The sequence below is a fragment of the Anoplophora glabripennis genome, unplaced genomic scaffold (assembly GCF_000390285.2).
Source record: "Anoplophora glabripennis isolate ALB-LARVAE unplaced genomic scaffold, Agla_2.0 scaffold88, whole genome shotgun sequence".
In the NCBI taxonomy this organism is placed as follows: domain Eukaryota; kingdom Metazoa; phylum Arthropoda; class Insecta; order Coleoptera; family Cerambycidae; genus Anoplophora; species Anoplophora glabripennis.
In genome coordinates, this window is record NW_019416799.1 from 72,111 (window position 1) to 98,107 (window position 25,997).

Genomic DNA, 25,997 nt, shown 5'->3' on the forward strand with positions numbered 1-25,997 from the left:
AGTTTGCAGTTGAGGGCGAAGGTCATGTTTTTCAAACCCTTTAACCTCAAAAATCCCAAAAAATAACGCATTAAAAATATTCAATTTTACAGTACTTTTAGCTGTCGAAATTTTCCGTAAAATCGTTTCTGGGTTGTCTTAATACCTTTAAAATTAAGGAAGTTATCGTTAAAAAACCAACCAATTTGTAAAGGGTTATACTTAAGAAACCCAGTGATCTGATAAACACTATAGGAGAGCAGTATAATTCATTTTAAATAATTTAAAATCCATTTTTTTTTATATTTTGTCATTGGGGGTGGTTAAGGGTTAAAACAATGCGATGAATTATAAATTGTTTTAAAAACAGGTAAAGGAATTTAATTTATCCTGTTTGTACTATCAAATCATTTCAAACTGTTAAAAACTATTTTTTAAATACTTATTTTGTTGTTAGGGGTAGTTTTTTTAACGGTTGAAATATTGTAATTAATTATTTATAATACCATAAACTATTGAAAAGATTTCTATCTATAATATATGAAAATTGAACAAGGAATTCAAAAATAATTTTTATTTTAAGAAAAATCAGTGGCGTATCATTCTTTTCTTTAAAAATATCCAGAGATGTGTCTGTGCGCACGCCACTAGTGAAACTGAAAGCAATATTTTTATCGTGAAACATGTATTGTTGTTAACCGTCAAAGCCTGTAAAATTTCATTAAAATATTCCGAACGGTTTCCGCAATATTTTTATGTTTTTCTTTTAAAATCGACGTACCAAACTCCCTGTACATTAAGATATTATTTTAATCTATATAACACTATTTTTATATTTATTCAGTTATTGATATATATATAACTTTTCGTCTACAGCTTGAAATAAGCTTAATTCCAAATTTTCATAAAAATCGGATCTATCCGAAAGTATTCGGAGATTTTTACCCTTCGTTCCTTGGACTAGATATTTCGAAAACGGTTAATTTGAAATTGAAATAAGGAATAATATACTGGGTGTTCCATTAAAGAAAAAGCAACTTTGTTTCGTCATGATTTTTTGACTGATCCTGTATACTTAATTTTTCTTTATTGTAATTTTTTAATTTTTTTTTTAAAACCCTAAAACGTTTGTGTCTTATGATTTTTCGATAGCTATCTTAGTTTAGGAGATAATCGACCGTTTCCACACATATCAACGACCCTTTATAATGATTATTCTTGTTAAAATGAACGGGAAAAGTTTCGGGCGTAGCAAAACGTTCTTGTACACTAGTTACATTTCCAGTCCACGCTTGTAACTCCAACCTAAAGGCTTTACATAATTTCCCGTCCGAAAGCCTCATATCATTATGAACAGGCGGATACGCCTCGGGCGGGCGGCGGCTGTTTGTCAAAGGGGCACTAAATAGCTGAGATGACCACCGAAAGGGTTACTGATATTTGTTTTCCCTCGCATGTTTACAGGGGTGGGAGGACTAATGACACAATGTGATCGATAATTGCCGATCTCCTAGCAATCCGGCGCTAAACGAATGCCGTGGATTACGTTCCAGTCACGCACTCCTGGGGGTTAAACGGTGGGCTTGAAAAATTATAGGTAGTTATGAGGAAAGTATGGTCGGGAGAGTGCAGGAACAGGGCCTCTCCTGGGGGTTCGGGGGTTAGTTCACACCGGCGCGGAATACCTAATTTTTAATTTCATTCTCAGGGCCTCCAACACAAAAGCAATACGCATGTAAAGTTTTTTGTTGTTGTTAACTACTTTGTCACATGCCCGTTATGTCAAAATACACGGATTTGTGTTGAGTGAACTATAATTTTAAAATCTGACTTACCTCAACATTGCAAGGAGCCACCTTTTGAGAAGTGCTGATTTTCATAGAAGATGTTCGATGTACCCACCATTTGCTTGCACACAGGCTTCAGCGCGACGTATCCAATTCGCTCGCACGCGTTGAAAACTGTTGCTGAAAGGTACCTTGACGTATTTCGTGTGGATTTTCGATAGTCCAATGGTGAGTGTTGTGGACGTTACAAACACCATTTTGACTTAAACATGCTTCATCTGTAACAAGTACTTGCGCTGTAAATTGGGATTTCTTGCATGTTCCTGAAGCAACCATTCGTAAAAACCTCGATGTAGTGGAAAATCCTCAGGAGTAAGCGCTTGAACACGTTGAATATGAAATGGGTACAACTGAACTTCTAATAATATCCGCCACACAACACGATGCGAAATATTTACTTGCTGTGCGATATTTCTGGTGCTACGATGCGGATCTTCTTCGACGAGATTTAAAATCATCTCTTCGACATTTGGGAAACTTAGCAACAAATCCTCACGCACGTCGTTCAGAATATCTTGCACGGTACACTTGACAAGCCCTTTGGGTATTTTCGTTTGCCTCGCCATAAATTATTCGCGATTGCTAAATAAATGCGCCTTTTTCAAAGGAAAACTTGGAAATAGGGATATTAAATATACTCCCGAAAAACAGCACAGCAATCACTACAACAATGCATTACAAACTGACTTTCGAATTCAGTCCGGTTTCATAAGAAACCTACAAACTCGTAAAAGGTGTTATAGAATATTTTCCAAGTACTCGCCGCGATACAATAAATATATTTCAGCAGTTCCAACACATTTTTAGTTACCTTTTTTCTCTATAACCTTAAACTTCATCAACTGACATCTGTCAACTCAGTTTTTGCTCTTTTCTCACGCTTTTAAATTTTTGACATAAGTTCATTAACACCCTGTACATGCTTAAAATGTGTTAAAGAATGGGAAACAACCATATTGTATACAGGGTGGTTCAAGTTTTATTAGGTTATATTTTTTTATGTTAGACATATGTATTTAAATGTGATTATTCACATCTTGCAAAACCTAATGAAGTATTTTAATTTCCTTCATGAACTTTGGCGGCTAAAGTTGGAACCACAATGTACGATCCACGTCCCTGCCCGACCCCGAAACACAAAATTCACATTAACCTCGGCAACGCCGAATCAAAGTGACGAAGAAAGTACAACCGGTAATAAAACGGGGAACTTTATTATAACATTATGTTTACTCTAACTGTTGGAATCGCGCGGTCCCCACATAAAATATTAATATATTTTATTAGATATTACTTGAGAGAGGCCGTCAGGAATTTTTATTTATAAGCGACCAATACAGTCTCCCGCAACGGAAACAAAAAGCCATTAAAAATGGAGCCCGCCTCCGATTGGGCAAACCGTAATTTCACCAACTATTTATTATAAATTTACGAGGTTATAATAAAGATCATGGGGGGACTTTTATTAGGCAGTTTCAGTTAGTTTCACATAAATTTTTATGCGGCACATATTGCGGCGGCCTTTTGAAAAGCCGGGTTAAATTTGCAAACGTAAAACCGCAGTTTTACACGTGGGGAAATTGCAACATTTATCGCGAGAGCAACTTGAAATTTCGAGGGTGAAATTCTCTTCTGTTTCAAGTATTTGCAACATTTTCCTTTACGTTTCTTGGTGTTAATTTGAGTGTACCATAGCAACTTTTCCTACAAGTTTAGCAAAAGAACGAAGAATGGTTATCCCTCTCTCGTGTTCCGATAAATATATCAATGACAAGCGTTTTATTGGCAATATTGGTCACATTTGCATATACATATCATCGGAATTACAGAAACTTTTAATAAATCTCGATTAGTTTGATTCGGTTTATAATTTGATTCACCCAATAAAGCCGTAATGACGTCTGCGACATTTTGGCATGGATGCCATGGTACAATAAATTTGTATCCGGCCAATACACGCATAAAACTCGAATGCGATGTAAACAAATGGAAAATCGACAGAATTTATGTGTGTAATATCGTTTAGCGCAAACTGTAAAAACTTGAACAACCCGCTTGTGTATTATTTTTGCTGCGGTTAATAATTTGTTAGTTAACTTGTTTAATTAAAGTTTTTAATTTAATAGCGAGTTGCAGCTTTAGTTTACCGGCTGTTTCGTTACTGTTTTATATGCGCAAATTTGCCGCGTTTGACAAAAACGCTTGTGCCGTTATTTTGTGTTCCGCAAAATGCAGAGAAATGTCACCTTTCGTAGAAACCTACAAGACTCATAATCTTGTAAGATATGAAGTAAAAAAACTTTATGAAAAAATGTAAACATATTGAGAACTGCTGTAGTCGAGAGGGAATGACACGTCGTATTCTCACTTGACGCATCACATTAAGTTTCCAATGATGGTACCTAAAGGTACAGGTAAATTTCACGCTTATTTGCAAGTTCAACGGAAAGGAAAACGATTTACATACATTCTGCTGCCGTAACATTTTGTCTACATTCACCGTTTGTCAATGTCTTATCCACCAAAATTCTATAGCATCTTGTTATTTTATCTTTGTGGCCACAGATTATACTGACCTGTATTGCACCATAAAGAAGTAGCCAATAAAAATAAATAAAAGATGTAGCCGGTAAATTAGATTACAAAATAATTTAAAAACGGAGATGCGGGAGCCCATTAGGATAATTAAAAAAATAGGGGCAGTTAATGAGAATTAACCGGCGAATAAATAATATCTTTATTTTTGAAAGTGTTTTGATAAGGCGCCCAAATTGGTCTTTGTAATTAAGTAACAGAAAACATAAAGAGACGCCAGGAAGGGAAATAAATTGTAACAACCGCAAGATAATCAGATTTACTCATTCAGTGAGATAATGGGCAATTATGTATTAAATTAATTTATCATGGAGTTAGTTTAGATATTACACCGTTTCTGTTTCAGTGATTGCTTTATCTATTTTAATTAATTTAAACGCAATAATATAAGTATAAATAATTCTAAAAATTTTAATTTATTTTTATAAAACAAATTAATAATAATGCGCTATTAATGAGTAGCATGACTTTCTGTATTTCTACTGTATCCAATATAGTGTGTCACAAATCCAGAAGCATATGCTGGCCATTGTACTTATGAGGCTCACTTCAACAACTTTATTGGCCAATAAAGGTGCTGATCTTACAACCATCAAACGGTATGGTGAATAGAAGAGCTCCTCTGTAGCAGAAAGTTATGTCGAGGAGTCTATATCTATATTGCAAGGAAAATCCAAGGAAAATATAGCTGTTCCTTTCAAAAACAGACATCTGTAACTTGTGCAAATTCTTCACAAACTTCGGCAGATGTTATGCGTTCCGAAAATGATGGCAACAATGCTAAAAGGGTTGTTATTAACGGAAAGGAAGTTAAATGTGATAAAACAAAAAACGAAATGGCTATTACTATAAATGTAAATGTTAATTTGATTTATTATAATTTTATTATTTTTTCATTATTCTATCACTTTAGGCGATTCATATGTGTGGATAAAAGTCCGATTATAAGGTGAGTGTGGATAAATAAATAAAATAGTCGCTTTATTTCAGAACTGCACAGTTTTACAGACTTTTAATATAAATCGATGGTAATTATCTTTCTTCGGGACAGTAATATTTCCCAAGAGACAACCTGCTTCCTCAAAAATTAATAAGCGTTATGAATTCATGTCATAACGAACCGTTTCAGCTGACCCCAGATCGTTTCCTGGTGGCCTACCTTATCATTACGAAGTTAATTATGCGATTATGAAGGAAACGGTCTGTTTCTTAATGCTTCCCGGTTAATTCTAAGTAGTTTATTTACTTTTTGGGGAGACCTGTTATCATTTTAGAACAGTTAGGGGCTTAATAAACCCCTTAATCTGCCGGATTGTTCCCTAGAATTTAATTTGATTGCATCTGAGGACTTTTATTTACGAAATTGAACAGTAAATTAGATTTTCTAACAAACTTATATGAATTAGCTCTTTCCAATGCTCCAACTTTTTTTGCTTTGTATCCTCGAACTACGCTCTAGCGTTAAAAATTGTTGCGTTGATAAAACTTACTTAAAACACTTATACAATAAATAACTGTTTTTATATATTTTTTGCTTCATGTGTATGTTAATTACTCTAATTATTTTATTAGTTATTTCTTATTCAGTACTATTCAATAGTTATCAAACAACTATTTTCGGTGAGAGATTAATACCGGTCAGTCCTGCACTGAATGGTGGTGGTTAGGACTTACAAAAGTATGTCGTTCCTGGGCGCACATGCGGCCTACTGAATAATAATATGCCGCCACCCCTCCCGCACAGGTTTCCGACTTTCGGGCTAATGCTTACGATTGTACATATTATTATGATGGTAATAAAAATGGCTCTAAAATAGTATTGCGGATTATCTTGTACCTAATTTATCTACCAATTAATCGGTTAAGAATTTCATCGAATTTGCCGGTACGCTTCCGAAACGAAAGGTATAGAAGTCGGCGGGGCTTTGTGCGAGAAAGAAAAAAGCCATTGAAGTGTTTATGATACGAATTTCTCTTTGTTCGGACTCCTGATATTTAATAAATTTCCCAGAAGTGTAAGCTGGCACAAAGATCTCCTGCGGAGGTCGTTTTTCAGAGAAATACCTCTCCCGACGACTCCTAGTTTGTGTAATTTATTTTTCAACTTCCTTCTACCTATTTGGCGGAGCGCAAAAGGTGTATATGCGCTGGAAGTTGTCATTCCGGAAATTTGCTCCTTCCTTTATCACAAGTGAGTCGGGAGTTTCTTCCAATTATTGCCTTCCTGTATGACGGAATCTTGATGCTTTATCGCCGTCTCTCTCAAAGCGATGAATTTTGTTTTAGCTGCTCCGATGGAAGTTCCTTATATTAAGATTCGACTTAAAAGAAAAAAATCCTATTGAAAAATATAGATTACGTGATCATGAGAATAAAATGTATGAAAGAAATGCAAACATTTTTTTTATTTAAATTTGAAATTGATAAGTGTGAGTCCATATTTATAATTTTCTGGAAAGAGTAAAGACTTAGTAATCTCACAATCCTTTTATTTGTAATGTTAAAAATTTTTTTTTTTTTATTATTAACTGTTGTGGGTTTACTTTCTTTAATTTCTTAAATTCTCCGCAAATAAATTTAAACTTTGAAATCAAAGATCTGAGTATAATATTTTTTTTGTAATTTGCCATTTTTTAATTATAGACCATGAGCTAGCGCACATGGTTGTGGCGTCATCGAAAAATGTTCTGGTGGTTTTAAGGGCCGATCCGTGTTCGAAAATTTGGAAAATTAATTTCCTTTTGCATAAAATAATTAGTTTTTAATTTAATTTTAATAAAAGCTTGTCTTTACTTTTCATTTATTTTGAATATTCCTAAAGATTGTTTTAGCAAAATTGGAAAAAAAATTCAAATAAAATTTAATAAATATGCGGTTTCTCTTAACACCTATAGCGGTCTCAAGTATATTTAAATGAAAAAAAATTAAAAACTTTGACTACTTTCTGGAAGCAATTCTGCAATTTTGCGGTGGGCTGCTTTGCAATAAAATTTCGTAGACTTGCAGAGGGTACCTGGTGTTTAAGGCGGTTTAAAAACTATTTGTATTTGGTATCCGGACCCAGGCTATTTTCAAATAAAATTCCATGTACTCCACAGCGAATCCAGCAAAACCAATCATTCGTGTTGTTCCAGATGAACCTATCGGCGCGATGAACAGCTCCAGCGCCTCGTCGAACAGCCGGCGAGGGCCCAAGGAGATGGCGAGCATGAGGCGGCAGCGGAGCCTGGAGTGGCGGGAGCGAGGCTACAGTTCCAGCGAGGAGGAGATCCCCACGAGACCGGTAGACAGTCATGTGTTCGCCTCCCTCCTGGCGCAGGCACAGCAGGAATATTCCAGTGAGTACACCAATCCGAAAAAGTATTTAGACGGGTTCATTTGAATCTTTCCGCGCTCGGAATTCGAATTACTAGTCGGATTGTGTCCGTCGCGACGGCTGAAGCCGTCTGGAGGACATAGCGGACGCTCGGTTTGTGGGTACACGTTGAAGAATGCGTTTTTCTATGTTTCTTGATACACTGCATACAATATGTTATTTTATTAAATAGTAAAAAGTGAAGTAAAGCCAAAAGCTTGTTTCAAAATCGAATTTGGATTTTCTGGTAGTTTTTCACCTAAAACCTATATTGATGACATTTAGCGACAACCACAAAAAGTAACGTGTATGTAGATAGTTTGTTCCCTTTGAGGTGCTTAATTAACGCCATCTCGCATCTCGCGATTCAAGTGCTTGATTAACGTGAGACTCCTCGCCTCTTATAGTCAGGGTGCTTAATTAACGTCAGTCTCTCTCATCTCTCATTATTCGGGTTACTTGATTAACGTGAGACTCCTCGCCTGTCATAATTCAGGGTGCTTAATTAACGTGAGTCTCCCTCGTTTCTTTCTTATAATTTGGAATATTTAATTAACGTGAGTCTCCTTTCCTCTTATAATTCAGGGTGCTTGATTAACGTGAGTCCCTCTCGCGTCTCGCGTTTTGGGTGCTTGATTAACGCGAGTGCCTTCGCCTCTTAAGATGCAGGTGCTTGATTAATGTAAGTCTCCTTTCCTCTTATATTTCAGGGCGCTTAATTAACGTCAGTCTCCCTCGTCTCTCATGATTCGGGTTGCTTGATTAACGTGAGTGCCCTCGGCCTCTCACGATTCAAGTGCTTGATTAACGTGAGACTCCTCGCCTCTCATAGTCAGGGTGCTTAATTAACGTCAGTCTCTCTCATATCTCATGATTCGGGTTGCTTGATTAACTTGAGACTCCTCGCCTCTCATAGTTCAGGGTGCTTAATTAACGTGAGTCTCCCTCGTCTCTTATAATTTGGGATATTTAATTAATGTGAGTCTCCTTTCCTCTTATAATTCAGGGTGCTTGATTAACCCTCTCGCGCGTCACGTTTTGGGTGCTTGATTAACGCGAGTGCCCTCGCGTCTAGCGATTTTGGGTGCTTGATTAACGTGAGTGTCCTCGCCTCTCACGATTCAAGTGCTTGATTAACGTGAGACTCCCCGCCTCTCACAGTTCAGGGTGATTAATTAACGTGAGTTTTCCTCGTTTCTTAAAATTCGAGATACTTGATTAACGTGAGAGCCCTCGCCTCTTAAGATGCCGCTGCTTGATTAATGTGAGTCTCATTTCTTCTTATAATTTAGGGTGCTTGATTAACGTGAGTCCATCTTACGTCTCGTGATTTTAGGTGACATCAATTATTAAAAAATATTGTATGTATTTTAGTAAATAAATAGTAAGAATTAATATTTCAAAATTCTGACAAGATAGAGCATTTCTAAGGCCAGACCGAATGAATAACGGGTTCTGATGGCCAACCGACCCCCACAGGTCCAACCTAAGAACAACAAAGGAATTTACGAAAATTTGCTACGAGTGTTCAAGTTACTTATCTCTGTACTTGTTATTTTAGTTTTAGAACACTACAGGTTAATGTTCCTACAAAACCACAAGAATACGTGACAATAATGTGTGTAAAGCTATATTAAAGTATTTGCTGATGAAAATGACAAGAGATTTGTTTTTTGTCATGTCACCAGTTTAACATAATTTGACAGAATAATGGTGCCCCAACTGAAAATTGCCGGTTACTCCACTGACTAGTAGGTCACAGTGCTGCAGCCATCAACTAATGAATAATATTTTTCATAGAATTGCCAGCAATAAATATCCTTTATCTGGGAGTGTTAATGAATATATTTTCTGTGCATTCATGATTTCAAAACCAGATAATAATTATTTATGTCGGTGCAAAGATATGAACGCGGCCATTTGTATGAAAACTTAGCAGCGAAAATAGAAAAAGACCTTCAGGATAGATATCTGGAATTAAACAAACGGAAAACTACAGTAATGCCCCAATAAATCACAGTGTTTTCTCTTTACAAGTTTATAAATAAAGTAATGTATGGCTGACGTCATTACCAAGTAGGTACCTTAACAGCAAATGAATAAATAGTTTTCTTTCTCCTTTATAAGGTGCATAATACAGACAAAAATATGTTGGTATTTTAAAGAATTTCTCAGTTGCCACCCCATAAGAACGCGGTAGTTGCATGCGCACGATATCGCCCCTTAACGTCAAATATAGCCAAAAATACGGCGTAGTTAGCATTCCAAAAACAGGGCTGCTTTGCATGTAAAAAGTCTAACCCTCTGCTGCCAAACAAGACGTTAATATAAAACAAGAATCATTGAAAATTCAGTTTGGTATTATAACGTCATAAGAATAATTTGATAATCTGTATTCTAAGTAACGCGCTGGTATGGTAATAATATCAAAATGATATTAGGAACAAACGTGCCGTGATTTTTAGTGTTCCGAGATGAGGGACATTCCTTCGCTGATGTCAGAATCGGGAAAGAATGTTTTGCTTATGGTTTTCGAGTCCTTGTTTAACGAAACAGACATTTATTCATTGTTGCTTATTACACTTGATTTTTCTTATTAGATTAGTAGCAGAACCATCAAAAGTGTAATACAATATACTTTGAGCACTAATACAAGCATTTGTAAAATATTTGTTCCATTGCAAACTTTATTAAAAAGTTTGTTATATTATCTTCAATTTTTCTTAGTCAAAAATCAAGTCAAGGGATTATCATGACATGAACTGTCAAAATTACAAACAAATTGTTACAAACGAAATTTATACCAAATTTGCCGCCATGGTTTGCGTTACTGATTGACAAATATGGCTATTTAAGAAGAGAACATAAAACGTCAAAATTCTATCAGTTTCCAAAAAATGTTTGCAATTATTTTCTTAAGTAATGCTTTTATAAAGGCAATATTTATTATTTATTGTATCTCCGGCGAAGACTTTATGAAAACTCAGCTTTTCGCGGCAGTAGATGGGCGGCAACGACAAATATAAAGTCAATATCGGTGCGATAGGGACGGAAGCGTTCACTTTGCCGATGCAAAATGTATAAAATATGTTGTAGGGACAAAGGTAAGAAAGGTGGCACTGTTTGTTATCTAGCACGGCTGGATTGACGTGAAATCTAAATTTTTATGTGCAACAAGCTGCGCGTGTACGTAATAGGGATCCGGATCCGAACTAATATCGCTCGCGACCAGTGGCGTTCGTGTCTGCAGGCAAAATCAAAAGCGTCCTAGTATATTTCGGTTAAAATTATTCTTCGACAAAATTTAGTGCCCACAGGCGTTAACAACTAAGACTTAATTGCTTGACTTTTTAAAATATCTCTTGAAGCTTATTTTTTGTTAAAAAACTGCACCTGTTGGACAAAAGTCTCATATCACACAAGATAATTTACCGCACTCGCGCAAGCGAGCAATGTACTATTTTTACGACTTATTTGTAGCCATTACTTCTTTTGTAGTAGTCAGTAGTTGCTGATCCTAGCAAACTTTTTAAGGAAACAATATTAAAGAAACTGATAATGTACCTTCAAAACTTCAGTGGCGTACAAATTTGTTTTCAATACATAGTGTTTTATACCCCTATCTACGCCAATGGCGTTGTAGAAGGTCAAGAATGAAGCTTTCTAGAAATTGCCATTATATTGCCATTATATATTTTCAGTATATTCTGCCTTAAAGTTCCTGTTGCACGGACAAAATTTTTTTTTTTAATTTAACATCCTGTTAGAACCTTCTTTCATAGGAACTTGTTTTCTTAGAATTAACGAAGAAATCATCCCCTTTATTATCAAAACGTACCTCAGGACCACCCTATTTAGCATTTCACGTGAAATTTCGCTTATGCGGACGCCCCCGTGCATTCGAGGTGACGAGCCGCCGCTGTGCAGGCGCACACCGTGTATCCATGGAGACACTTGACCAAAACGCTGCGACAGAGCAGGTTGCGAGGTCAAAGAGCCGGAAAGAGCCTGCCTATTCAGACTGTAAGCTTTCAGACCGAACCGAACTCCTTCTGGTGCCTCCCTGATTGATAGTGGGAAGCCTTCCTAATTCTACCTGACCCTCCAGTACTTAATTAAAAGTGTCTTTGAGAAATGTTTCCTGTCCGCTGCAAGAATTCTCAATTCGATCTCGTTTTCCTATTCCTTATTATGTCGAGTGTCCTTATCCGGAATTTGTTTGACTCGGATTTTTCCTCGGGAAATTTCACAAAGAAAATTGTCGGCGTTCGTCTGGATCCCGCAGGTGTCACAAATACTAATGCCAACGGTGAATAATCTCCCTTCACGATTCTATAATGGTAATAACTAGCAGGAAATTTACCTCTGGAAATGTAGTGTCTTGTGCATTTTTTTTTGTTTTGCTACGTTCTTTTTAGATTATTCGTTTGGGAGTTAATATTTGCTCCATTTTGATGCAATTTCACTTCAATTAAATACATTTGGAGGAAATTCGGATCATTTGCTATTTCGTTTTCGTCTCACTTTCGGATTTTTGGAACAAAAACAAAAGTTTTACGAACAATATAAATTGTTTTTGCGAAACTCTGTTTGAAAAGACACTTTCGCTAATTGGAACAAAAAGCTTCTTTCTTTCCAGATCAAAATAGTCTTTTTCATACAGTTACAGTTATCAATTTAATTGGAAAAGTTGCCTCAATGATATAATTACTTATTTTTCTAAATTTATTTATTAAAAAAATCTGCATTTTTCGAAATTTCAGTAGGCTCTTGTAAAATCCACATCGTTTTCCTTTCATTATCTATAAAGTGTCTATTATACATATAACGAGCGTTCAAATAAAAACGTGGTCGAAGTTGGCTCTGACACATTGGACGTAGGGAGTAGCTTATAGCGACCAACTTAACCTCATTTCTCAACGAGCTGTATAGCAGCTGTCAGTTTCAATAACGTTAATGACTATATAACTTTATTTTAAAGAATAATCGTGATAACAATAACAAACAATTAAAGGAGCCGCGGAAAGTATCCCCCTCCTTGTTATAACAATAAATTAAAGCAGCTGCTGAAAGTGTCCCCCTCCTTGTTCCAACCACTTTTCACACCTGTTCCTCAAAGAATTAAAGACGTTTTCTAAGATGCTCGGGGTATTGTTAATTTCACGAATCTTGTCTATAAGTCGAGCCTGCAGATGGTTTAAATCAGGAATAGGCAGTTCAAAAATAGTGTTTTTAAGGTAAGGCCACAAAAAGAAATCACACGGCGTAATATCACATGACCTCGGTGGAAATTCATGTTCAGCATTGAGACTTATTAGTCGATTTTGGAAAACTTACCTTAACATATTCATCGTCTCGCCTGCCGTATGTGCCCTTGCGCCATCTTGTTGAAAGTAAAATTTTGTAATTTCGTTTTCTTCCAGCTGGTTAACAAAAGGAGCGATAATTTCTTCTCTATACCTTTGCGCAGTAAGAGTACCATTAAAAAAATAGGTCCATAAATCCTCCTTCGATTGAGAGCACACCAAACTCCAATTTTTTGAGCGTGTAGAGGGCCCTCGACAAAAAAGTTATCTGGTTTTTCAGAAGACCACATTCTCATATTCTGTGAGTTTACGTAACCACTTAAATGAAACCAGGCTTCATCAGAAAAAAAGGTGATATTATGAAGTTCACCGTAGTTGTTTAAAAACCATTCACAAAATACAGCCCGTCGCGGAAAATCAACTTCATGAAGTTCTTGCTGACAAGTTAAACGATAGGAGAACAAACGCAAATCTTTTTTTAACACTGTGTGGCAGGTACCGACTGATACTCCCACCATTTGTGATAAAACACGTACAGAAGTTCTTGGCGCATTTTCCATTATTTGTTGGACATTTTCTTTTAATTCTTCAGTCCGCTTTTTAGGTCGGCCGCTTCCTTCTTTTCTTGTTACACTGCCCGTTTCACGAAAAACATTAACACAACGCTGAACTGCACTTTGAAAAATTTTGTACTCAACAACGCCGGGAAATTGATTTTGAAATTCTATGAAACATTCCTCAATAGAATACTTCCATATTCCATCAATCTTGCGTCCATTTCTAAAGTAGGACTCTATGATAAACACTTTTTGTTCTTGAGAAAACACCATTTTAAACGCTTTTTAAAACGAAAATATTCAAATTGATAGCGGCGATATAGCGCTTTGACAGATGACGTTTAAGTTCATTTGCTATACGCTACGCCCTACGTCCAAATTTTCAGATCCAACTTGACCACGTTTTTATTTGAACGCTCGTTATATTTAATAAAATTTATGGAATTTCGTCACAATCTATTCCAAAACGTCGACGCCCGTCGATAAATTTTTTGATAATTGTACCGTATATGGCCAGACATGGATGACAAATATCTCATTCACATTTTTATGTAAATCCACAGCAATTAATCATTTATGCAGATTACTAAACGAATTCCACTGGCAAATTATCAATTTTATGATGAGCCGGTTTCGACGCGGTACTCGATATTTTTTCGCCGAGTATCGACTGGAGATTTTAGACTTTCAGCTCGCTGCAATCTTTCCGCGCACCAGTAAACAAAGTCGGAGACAGAAAGATACTTTTAAAAGTATTTACGATCAGAGAAAATATGTAAGGTGAAGCTTATTTTAAGTGAAACTAATTTTTCAAAGTTGCTATTAATTAAAAAAAAAGGAACACGAATCCAGGTTTACAAGGAACGAAGGGTTTTTGCATGCGTACTAAAGAATTATTGGTTTGCCAAGTCTTATGTCAAGAAAATTTAACTACAATGCACTGTGATGTATTTTAGTTCAAGGAAAAATATTAACTAGTTTTAAGTTTTAACTTTTTATTAGAATTGAATAAATTTAAATGCAAATTTAGCTTCATAATAAAGAAAACATGTCAAGCTAAACACTAGTACACTACAAGTAACTAATTTATAATAACAAAACAGAAAGTCTAATTCAATTTGTTTAGTAAACACTTAACCTCAAACTACAATACAATAAAAATGAATTTAAAACGTAGATTACAATTCATACATTCACATAATATTAAATGTTTATGAGGTAATATGCTTTAAATAAAATAAAACCCTTCCCACTAGTATAGGATAATTTTCAAAGCACTGACTTTGTTTACTGCAACACTAGCCTCGAAAATCATGTGACAAATAAATAGCAGGACAAATAGTATTGTCGAAAACTAGGCATATTTTCAAACAATTCATCAAGAAAATCGAACTACGTTCTCGTGTTTCTTGCGTGAATAAAAACTACTTAAAACACTTATACAATAAATAATTATAGTTTCCTTGGAATTAAAATATAAACACTTTGCCTTTAAATAAAGGTACGTTCGTTGAATCAATCAAATAAAATTCAATTCGACCAACTAGACGCGTGAGGGAGTATTTTGTCCCAGCTAGCTGCCGGTCCATTTCGGGGGGTGTGTAATTTTAGAAGAGGCGTCACAGCAGAGCGACGCAGGGCACCGGGGGCGTCGTAGCAACAAGTGACGTGATTAGGCGTAACAACAGAGTCAAATTGCGAGCCCCGGCCAACATTTAGACATGCATTTCCCACATTCAACGTGTCTGGCATTTACATACTGTCATAATCTGGGGCCGGACGGATAACTGGAATGTCAATTAATATGCTGGATGTCGCGTTTTTAATTTGGGCCTTTCAGTTAAATCTCTAGGTGGCGGGATTGCTGCTGTGGGTAATTTTTAGCTGTCTACTTGCACTACGCGCGTTCTTCTGTCGTCGATTTGCCTTTTCCTACGAGATGATTTGGTTAGACAGTTTTAAAAGTTTCCTCTCTTTTCAACTTCATCCAATTTTAATACTTGAAAATCATACGAATTGGTGTACAAACGATTCAGTGACTTGCGTATTTCAAAAAGAAGTGAAGAACCTTACGGAAATTGGGTGTTTGCTTATTTTTTAGAAAGAACCTGGCTTATTTTTTCATATAAAACCTTGGAGGTTTGGTCGATGCTAAAAACAATCTAAAACAATGTCGTTGTCGCGAGAAGGTACTGTTCCATTATAGACCAGTGCTTAAGCCTTCAAAAATGGTAAAAGGTGAAAAAAAATTATAGTAGGATGAAACCCATTGGAAAAGGAAGAGAATATAACAGAAATGAAAAGAAAAATACTTTACGGGCGATCTGAGGTCGGGAAGGGGAAGGGGGTGAGTTTTTAAGGATAAAAAACCGTTTATCTTGATTTCCGGAAAAACTACAAGTCTTATGGAAAGTTAAATAGCAAAGTTGTAGGTAATAAAAAGATCTACAACTTTTGTATTTACACTTTTTTCACATAACCTCAAAATTTATGTGAAAAATTCAAATAACCAAGTTTTTGGTTTTTTATTTTTATCTTTTACAAAAAAATTTTTTTTTCACGAAATTTGGTGAAAACTTACCTATTTATGTCCCAAACACGCTGTAATTTTTTTGATTTGAAATATTTATTTTTTCACCTTATTTTTACTTAATATCGAAAAAGCACCCTAATTTTCAATCGAAAATTCTCACGTCAAAATATCTGCTTTTTTAAAAACGTCGGTGGGCTTTTTCTTCGTTGAAATCTCTACTTTCTGATGGTGTAAAAAAATATATATATTACTATGGTAAGTTTTCTCAGGAAATGCAAAGAAACGAAAGAAGATTCTACAACTTTCTCAAAATATTGTAGATGTCTTATTAAATATTAACTTTATTAACTTATTTGGTTGTTAATTATAATAGTATATTTCGACTTGTAATTTTTTTGTTTATCAATGTAACATGGAATCTTACGTTTTTCGAGTAATTAAAGTGTAAATTTTAATAAATAGCTCAAAATTGTACATAATGATTAGAAAAAAATTTTCGGATTCTAGTTCGTTTCTTTGCATTTCCTGAGAAAACTTACCATAGTAATGTATATTTTTTTTTACACCATCAGAAAGTAGAGATTTCAACGAAGAAAAAGCCCACCGACGTTTTTAAAAAAGCAGATATTTTGACGTGAGAATTTTCGATTGAAAATTAGGGTGCTTTTTCGATATTAAGTAAAAATAAGGTGAAAAAATAAATATTTCAAATCAAAAAAATTACAGCGTGTTTGGGACATAAATAGGTAAGTTTTCACCAAATTTCGTGAAAAAAAAATTTTTTTTTAAAAGATAAAAATAAAAAACCAAAAACTTGGTTATTTGAATTTTTCACATAAATTTTGAGGTTATGTGAAAAAAGTGTAAATACAAAAGTTGTAGATCTTTTTATTACCTACAACTTTGTCATTTAACTTTTTTCCATAAGACTTGTAGTTTTTCTGGAAATCAAGGGAAACCGTTTTTACCCTTAAAAACTCACCCCCTACCCCTTCCCGACCTCAGATCGCCCGTAAATTATTTTTCCTTTCATTTCTGTTATATTCTCTTTCTTTTCCAAAGGGTTTCATCCTACTATAATTTTTTTTGGTTTCAAAAATTATCGACCCTGGTCTATTACTAGATGTATTTGTCAAGAGCAAACCGTACGACATTCTAGATTGCACAGTTTGCAGAAAACCAACCCATACCAAGATTTTGACCAAAACTCGACAAATTGAACGGAAGAATGGACTGGTAGAAGACAGGAGAGCTTAAAACTAGCTGGATTCTTAAACGACTCGCAGCAAAACGCCATGTACACACAGTAAATATAAATACTGTCCAGGGGACTTAATCTCTAGCTCCAGAGTGTCTTCTGAAGAAGCGATACCTACCTCAACGTTGAGGGACCTTTCCTTCGTATTTTATTCGAAAAGGTTAAAATAAGGACTCTTACAAAAAATATATAAAGGGAAGAGAACATTTAATGATATGGGAAGGTGCAGATACCCAACGGAAACTTTTCAATCGCCGAACCGAGCACATATTGAAAGGTCAAAGTGTGGCAAAAAATGAAAATCCATACACTTGGTGGGCGGCCAATTGAAGTCTGCACTCACCGTTAACGCAATTTGCTGCAATTTTACCTCTCCACTCGTGAAAGCTGTATTTACACTGAAAGGCTTTTTCGGGGGCTGACAACTTGTACGGAGACAAAATAAATGGATTACCTTAAAACGCGGGGAAATTGATATGCGTAATACAATAACATCACACTAACTCAATTTTTTATGATAATATTATATATTTGTTACTTGCTTTGTAGGTTGTTGTTCTGTTACATTTAAAAGGAAAAATTATTATGTCCAGAATAGGACTGTCGTATTAATAATATCTATACCCCTCATTCTAACCACGAGAATTAGCCCAGACTTGTGCGGGAGAGGAGGCGGCATATTATTATAAGCAGGCCGCATTTGCGCCCAGGAACGACATAGGCCCTAACCACGCGGGAAGGAGGGAAACCTGGAAAATTTCATTAATTAGAGGGGTGGTATGACGTAGGGACGTCACATAAGATTAGTTTAAACCTCCTTTCTAGAACACCAGATCCGCGGCGTTTCGTGCAAACCGCCGCCGCCGCCGCCGCCCAATGTTTCATCCCCCCGTAATTGTCGCGCCGTGAATGCATTAACGGGCCCCGTCCGCTAATTAGGGCTCGTGCCAAATGAGCCCCCGCACTCGTCGGCCGTTCGGCGGAATGTCGCCGGTAATTAGGCGGTCTAGCTGCGTTATAATTGACATTTACCGCGGCGATAGCTGTACCCGAGAACGTCCGTTTAGTTATGTTGTGCAGATTGCGCTCCGGTGTGCCGCTAGTCGCCCGTAATGAATTGGGTATCCATTACGGCGATGTATCACCGGGATTTGCCGGCGTCATTTCGGATAACGCGACGATGAGGACGGCGGCGGGTCAATATTTGCCTTCCGATCCCATCGCCTGACGATTACCGGAAATAATACAGGGTGCTGCTGAAATAGCTGTCATCCTTCAAAGGGGTAGTACAACGAATTATTTTAAGCGAAGTATTTCATATCGTCGTCGTTCGTTTTCGAGATATTTCAAAAAATATCACAATATCATCTTCAGAGGTGTTTTCTGAAACACCTCTGAAGATATTTAATGTAGACTGATAAACAAATAATTTTCTTTTTTATTAAATAAAAAATATAAAATGTCGATAAAACTCTTGAAAAGGGCAACGTCCATAAGGAAAGAAAACAAATAACATGTTTTATGATTATACAACATTTTATATAAATAATATAATAAACAATATACAGCGTGTCCCTTGAAAGGATGGACAACATGTTCCTTGGATGAATATAAGACTATTTAGCCTAACTTACATATATACAAAAGTGCACGCCTACTGAGATATAGCCTTCTAAATATAGAATATATAACCTATTTTTTCAAATAATATGAAAACTATTTTTCTTAGGAACTTCAAATTTGGTACACTTATTTTTTATATAAGGGCAAGGTAAATATAGAATTTGGAGAGACTACATACACAGGATGTTCTATTTCTAGTGCTTGTGCGCCACTGGCTATCCCGTATTTTTTTTGTGTGTATGCCAATGACGACAAAATTTATATTTTTAAAAATAAGCACTATTTTAGAAGATTTTTTGCCTCTTACAAAATTTCGATATCGTTTATGGATTTCGAGTTAAATTCGCATTTATTATACATTAAATATAGGCAAAAATTCCGATTTATAAAAAATAATTTATAACTGCAGCCTCAAAGCAGGGAATAATAATGAAAAAACGTCACATTAAAAAAAATAACTACACATTTTTGGTATTAATATTATCAATCAATAAAATAAAAATCAACACTAATATTTTAAATAAACAATATCAACTAATAATGTAAGAAAGTCAACATTAACATTTTAAATAAACTGGTATTTGTAATCACATTAAAATAATATTACAGTAAATCAAAGTTACTTTCTTGTTCTTAAACGCAAACATTAGTTCTTCGAAAATTAGGAATTACCCAATAATTGTGCATTACCTCTCATAACATTAATTTCATGTTGTACTCTTTTCCATATTCGTTTTCTGTATTACTGAAAAGTTATTTTAAACTGTGGTCCTCAACGTTCCCCAAATGAAATAATTACATGGGTGTAGGTCCGGGGATCTAGGTGGCCATTTTAAAGGGGCACTATTTCCTCTACCTATCCACCTGTTAGACCTTTAATAACCTGTAATACCTACCTGTACCCTGTAATACCTGTAACCTGTTATAACTGGTCTTTTAATACTCTATTATTAAAGGAACTTTTTGAAAGCCAACCTCTGCCGCTAAACGCCTTTTATTTACTTGAGGAACTTCTTCGACCCTTTCCAAAATTTGTTCCTCCAGCTGAATAAGTAGCCTCCGGCCGTACATTATCCACGATTTAATGTAACAGGTAAAAAACGTCCTGTTTCCCGAAGGCGTCTCTCCGTATTAGCAAATGTTTTGTGATTTGGAGTTCTTCGATTAGGAAATCTTTCAGCATATGTTCGAACAGTAGCACAACAATTTCCTTCACAATAACCCAAAACTACTAACATATCAGTTTGTTCAGCAAAAGTATAAATTGCAATAAAAAACAAAGTAAGCTAAAATTAAATCACAGCTAACTTGACACCGAATATTTTAATTTTTGTTATGAATTTGTTTCTCTGTTATATGGTACCTCGTACTACAATGTTCTATTTATCTTAAACTGATTTTATATTATTTAATGTGTAAAAAATACCAATTTTACTCGAAATCTTCTACAATAGTGCTTATTTTTAAAAATATAAATTCTGTCGTCATTGGCATACATACAAAAAAGTTACGGGATAGCCAGTGGCGCACAGGCACTAGAAAAAGAACATCCTGTATATGTATTCTCACCAAATTCTATATTTACATTGCCCTTATATAAAAAAATATGTGTACCAAATTTGAAGTTTCTAAGAAAAACAGTTTTCAAATAATTTGAAACAAACTAGGTTATCTGTTCTATATTTAGAAGGCTATATCTCAGTAGGCGTGCACTTTTGTATATAGGTAAGTTAGGCTAAATAGTCTCGTTTTCATCCAAGGAACATATGGTCAAGCGTTGTCCATCCTTTTCAGGGACACCCTGTATTAACATTTTTATAGTTGTCAAAATGTAGAATCAGCAGAGTTCTGTAATTTCTGTATTTGACCTAAATCCTAAGTAGGCTAAGACTTTATACGAAAGTCTCGAATAAACTTCGAATGATACCGGAGAGAATCCAGGTCCTAATAAATCTCAAAGAGAATCAATTTGCCTATATTGCCATTGCCGCGAATTTTCTCCCTCATTCTAACCGTGCTATAAAGAATTCATCTGCAAAATAAATTTTATACCACGTAAACGGCTGGGTAAGGACTATTTTAGGCAGCCTCGAACAGAATCGAATTCCGTGGGCGGTAGTTTTTATTTATCGTATTTTATTTAACTTATAAGATGTCCAATGGACCGAAACTCACATCCAGTTTGTGTCAATGTAACAGAAACCTATTCAAGCCCACAAACATCAATATCGTTGTTTATTATATACGTAAGTGCCTTATTTGGCATATAAGATACGACAGGCAGGGGTAAACAGCTGCAGCAAAGGTTTTAAGTTTAAGCTTCTTCTGATCGCTCATGTAACGTCTTGGGATAAATCAAATAACACCATCTTAATTTATTTCTACGACATCCAATTTGTATGTCGTGCAACATGTACCAAGGTCGACGTTTGATCGCATTCCTTGATGACTCCGCCATAGGTTTAGGCAATTGGCCTCTTTCGATTTTACCCAAGTTTGGATCGCAATCACCTGGAAATGGTGATGGATTTGTAGTCTGACGTGGTACTGTGATTTTGTATCGCGGTTCTCCAGTTTGAATTTCGCATATTTCGGAGAAGTTTTTATTTGCGAAATCCAAAACCGAGTTGAATTTTTTATTTCTGCAGCGCGTCGACGGTGGCAGCTCTGCTGACAGCATCGGCCTCTGGTGCGGCTCTGGTATTTGCTAGTGGCGGGGAACTTCGACTTAAATTTTCAAAACGTAGTCGAAAATGTTAATTGCTTCTCGTGGAGGATAATTTGGGCCCCCTTGGACTTGGAATACGACAATAAAAGCAAGCTGAGTGGGAAAACACTTGATATTTTCTTGTCACCCTCGAATATACGTTTTACCGTTAAGTTTTCGCGGTTTGGGTTCTATTTTACGGCTGCTATACAAGCTATTACCTCAGTTTTAACAATTTACGTATGCGGAGAAGCGAATTCGGAGCAGCTAGGCCTGCGAGGCCGTTTGTTCTTTGAACCGGCTCCGCTCCTGATCTATTTACGGCGGCGGCGGTGGCGGCGGCGGCGCTTAAAACAATAACAGCCGGCGGAGGTGAGGCGAGCGTGCGGTGTACAATTTCCATTTATGGCGGGCCGCAGGAGACCCAAAGAAAATTAAACGTCGGAATCGGGTCGGCTGCAATAAAAGGCGCCCAGGACAAAGTCAAAGGTGAACAGGACGATACCCGGCGAACACCTGCGGGTTTCGCTGCCGCCCCTACACGTATAATTTAGCTAATGAAAAATTTCAGGGCTTCGGGTGGATCCGCTCAGACGAGAACCTGTCGTGTTTGGGGTACATTTTAATGTTTTCGTAATCCCTCTGATGCGGCGCCTTGTGTATTGTAACACGTTTTTTATATATTGTACGACGACTTTATCTACATTGAACACGTAATTAGCTGCTCAGATAATAGATTAAATTTTTACTTTATTTACAAGAGTTTTAACATATTAAGACACCAATATACTGGCGACCTTGTATTTGACATTGACCTTAAAGTTCAAGGTCAAAAAATGAATCTATTATTGGTTTCGCAAGAAATGCAAGTTTTGTGTGTCGTTTTTTTGTATTAAAATCTTCTAAACATGCTTCATAACTGTTACTATGTTTTCGACCTTCATTTTACACAAGAAAAATAACAACTTTTCTATAATGTATGAGCTGGTCTAGTAGAACCAACGGGACAGATCTGTTGGACTTTTTAATTACAACATTATCATTTTTGTTGAAATTGCCGGTGCTGTAACACTGGCGTAACTTAGTAAGTTAATTTTTTCCAACTCCGTATATCGTAAGCTGGAATTTTTGTGGGAGGGACGTTATTCGGGAGTGAAAGTCATTCATATATGATTAGAAAAGACGTGATTTATTTTTTATGGTACTCAGGAGGGTTTGTAAATCTGACGCTCGAGGAATATAGAAGGCGGTGTGTTAAATTACATTTTTTTATAAATGATATATTTAAGTAAAAATAGAAGAATACAGGAAAAGGTGACTAACTGCGATGGTATTAAAACTACAAGGGAGTTAGTATATGATTTAAATTCAGGTTCACATAAATCGCAACGAGTTTGAAAGATATTAATTCGAAATTTGAAAAACGCTTAGGAGAGATATATGTGCATTTTTTGGGGTGATCCGAATATTTCCACTTGCACCAGTGGCGTTCGTGCGAGAATGACACAACTTTCTTTAATTAAAAAAAAATTGTACGCCACTGACTTTTTCCAGCTTTGATATTTTTTTGGAGGTCCGCCACCAATTCTGAATGAAATTGGTCGCTTCAATTTTTTTCGTAGGATGCGCCGTTTTTGAGGAAAAATATATTTTATCGCAAGTTGTGTATTTTTAATTTCTATTGACACATTATCTAGTAGGTTGCTGTCAGTATTTCTAAATAAAATACAACCATCAAATTTCAAGTAAATATCTTTAAAAAACTCTGAAATAATTAATAAAAATAAATAAATAATTAAAATTTAAGCACTGTATCACGAAAACGCTATATAAGTATATGAACTTTTTTCCCAAAATAACTTCGGCAACCAGCCCCTAAAATATTTCGCACTTATTTACAAACATCCTGTATATGAAAATTGCGAAAATATATTAAAGTGGGGTAAAACCGAATTTTGGAGTTCATGCAACTATTCAATGTCATATTGGCCATATTTAAAATATAAATGTGTATTTCTAAGTTTTCTAAAGAGAAATTCCTTGATTGTCTCTTAATAGTAACTTGTGCTAGAAAAATGACAGTTCAACATCTACTGTTGATAAAACACACAGTATATGTTGCTGAGGCACAACTATACAGGGTGATACACTTTTTATGATTAGGACTTTAACCATCGATAGATCTCGTCAAAATAATGTCATTTTGAAGTATATACTTTTTCTTCCAAAGACTTCCTTTTAGAGATATATAAGCTATTGAAAAAACATTTTGTTTGTTTTTATTTATTTTTTCTTAAACTATGAAAGCCATTTGTTTTATATTTAGTATGAAGTGTACGAATGAAAAGCTCTATCGATTTTATTAATTACTGCGAAAATAGATCAATCATAGGCGTCCGTAAGGGGCTCTGACCACCCCTATTTTTAATATAATTTGTACGCCACTGGAAAGTTTTCGAAATGAATATTTTTTTTACATAGCGGTTTATTCTACAGCAATGACGAAATCCTTGGTTTTTGAGAAAAATGACTTGTTATGGATTTTTTACATGTGAAATGATTTAAGTTTTTCAAACAAAGTAATACAGAATAAAATATTTAATATAGAGAAACATACAGAAATAACAATGAACAATAGTTTACAAAAGAAAAAGTATCACAACAAATACTCGAAATGCAAATGTTGTCCTCGAACCTCAATGCATTTCTCACATCGCCTAATTAAGGTTTAGACTGCTCTCGTAATCACATTGGGGCATGTGTTTAAGAGTTTCACAATTATTATCAATTCTTCTTCATAACATTTCAAGAGTACAGACTGGTGAACTGTACTGTACACCATTTCTTTAATAAATTCCCAAACGAAATAATCCATGGGATTTAGATCTGGCGATCGTGGCGGCCAAGCGAAGGGACCGGTATTAGGTCCTGGCAAGATTCATTTCCAAAATACGCCCGATCCAATGACGTGGATAGTGCTTTCCGAGCCACTGCCTAATTTGAAGACTATAATGAGAGCTTTTCATTCGTACACTTCATACTAAATAAAAAACAAATGGCTTTCACTAAAAATACAAAAGAAATGTTTTTTCAAGAGCTGATATCTCTAAAAGGAAGTCTTTGGAAGAAAAAATGTATACTTCAAAATGACCTTATTTTGACGACATCTATCGATGGTTAGAGTCCTAATCATAAACAGTGAATCGCCCTGTATATTAGTGTATTTGATGTTGGTGACTCCTGATATATACCAGCTAGAAATTTCGAAGTACAAATCGACATAAATAAGTTTGCATTTCTGATTCAAGCAGATCTGGGGGAGATTGAAAAAGAACGCACTCAGCTAGAAGGAATAAGATTCCTCAGTTCAAATTTCGCATTGTTCGGAGAAGTTTTTGTTTTCCGAAATTCGAAACTGGGACGATTTTTTCAGTAACGCGTCCACGGTGACTGCTCTGCACGAGCCGCTTGCCCCGACCTTCAATTATTACCTCGTTCTGTGAGCTCGTGCCGGTTAGGAGACAAATTTCTCTATCGCGTCCCTTTAAACAACAACAAAACGTATTTTCTTCGGCCGCCGCTGCTAAAAAGACCCAGTGAGTGATTGGAACCGGACCCCGGGGCAGAGCGGGGTTGATTGGTTTTATTAGAGGGAGCGCCTATCAATCAAAGTGCCCGCACCGCCCGCCCCCCTACCCCCCCGTCTATAGACTACAAACATAAGCCAACGGTGGAGTGGCGCCCTGCTTCATTATGAATTAATTCTGTTTACATCCACTTACAGCGAATACCTTTCACGTTCACTAACTTCGTTAAACACAGGTAAGGCATTCCGCATAATTGCCGACCCCAGAATCAACATTTATATTTACCACTTTTACCTTATGATTAATAGTTTCGTTGGATTAATGCCTGTTCGGAATCGAGCGAAGGGGGTATTCCATTAAGGAAGGAAAAACAAGGTATAGTTTCTGTGTTTGCCGTTCATTTCTTAATTAATACGAATTCGCCCCGCCCAGGTTAATAAATCATAACAAATGTAAACCGTGGAAGTGTCTAACAGAAGCAGGAATCGATTTTTTTAGGTGGACGCAGTCATAAAATTGCTTAAAAAACATGTTGTGAAAAAATTAATTAAAGAACGAACTGGTTACAAGGAATTAGGAAAAATATTCATCGGTGTAGGGTGGAGCTAAATCTACGGGATTCGTATACATGCTTTTTCATAATGTCAACA

General features: G+C 35.9%; 1 protein-coding gene across 1 annotated transcript in view; it reads left to right on the forward strand.

The window, feature by feature from the left end:
* The first annotated feature begins 7,572 nt into the window (after positions 1–7,572).
* Positions 7,573–25,997, forward strand: part of LOC108912012 (teneurin-a) — a 225,486-nt gene continuing 207,061 nt past the window's right edge. Inside the window, exon 1 of the mRNA XM_018717129.1 lies at positions 7,573–7,759. Coding sequence (XP_018572645.1) covers positions 7,573–7,759 — 187 coding nt within the window. The remainder of the gene's footprint in view (positions 7,760–25,997) is intronic.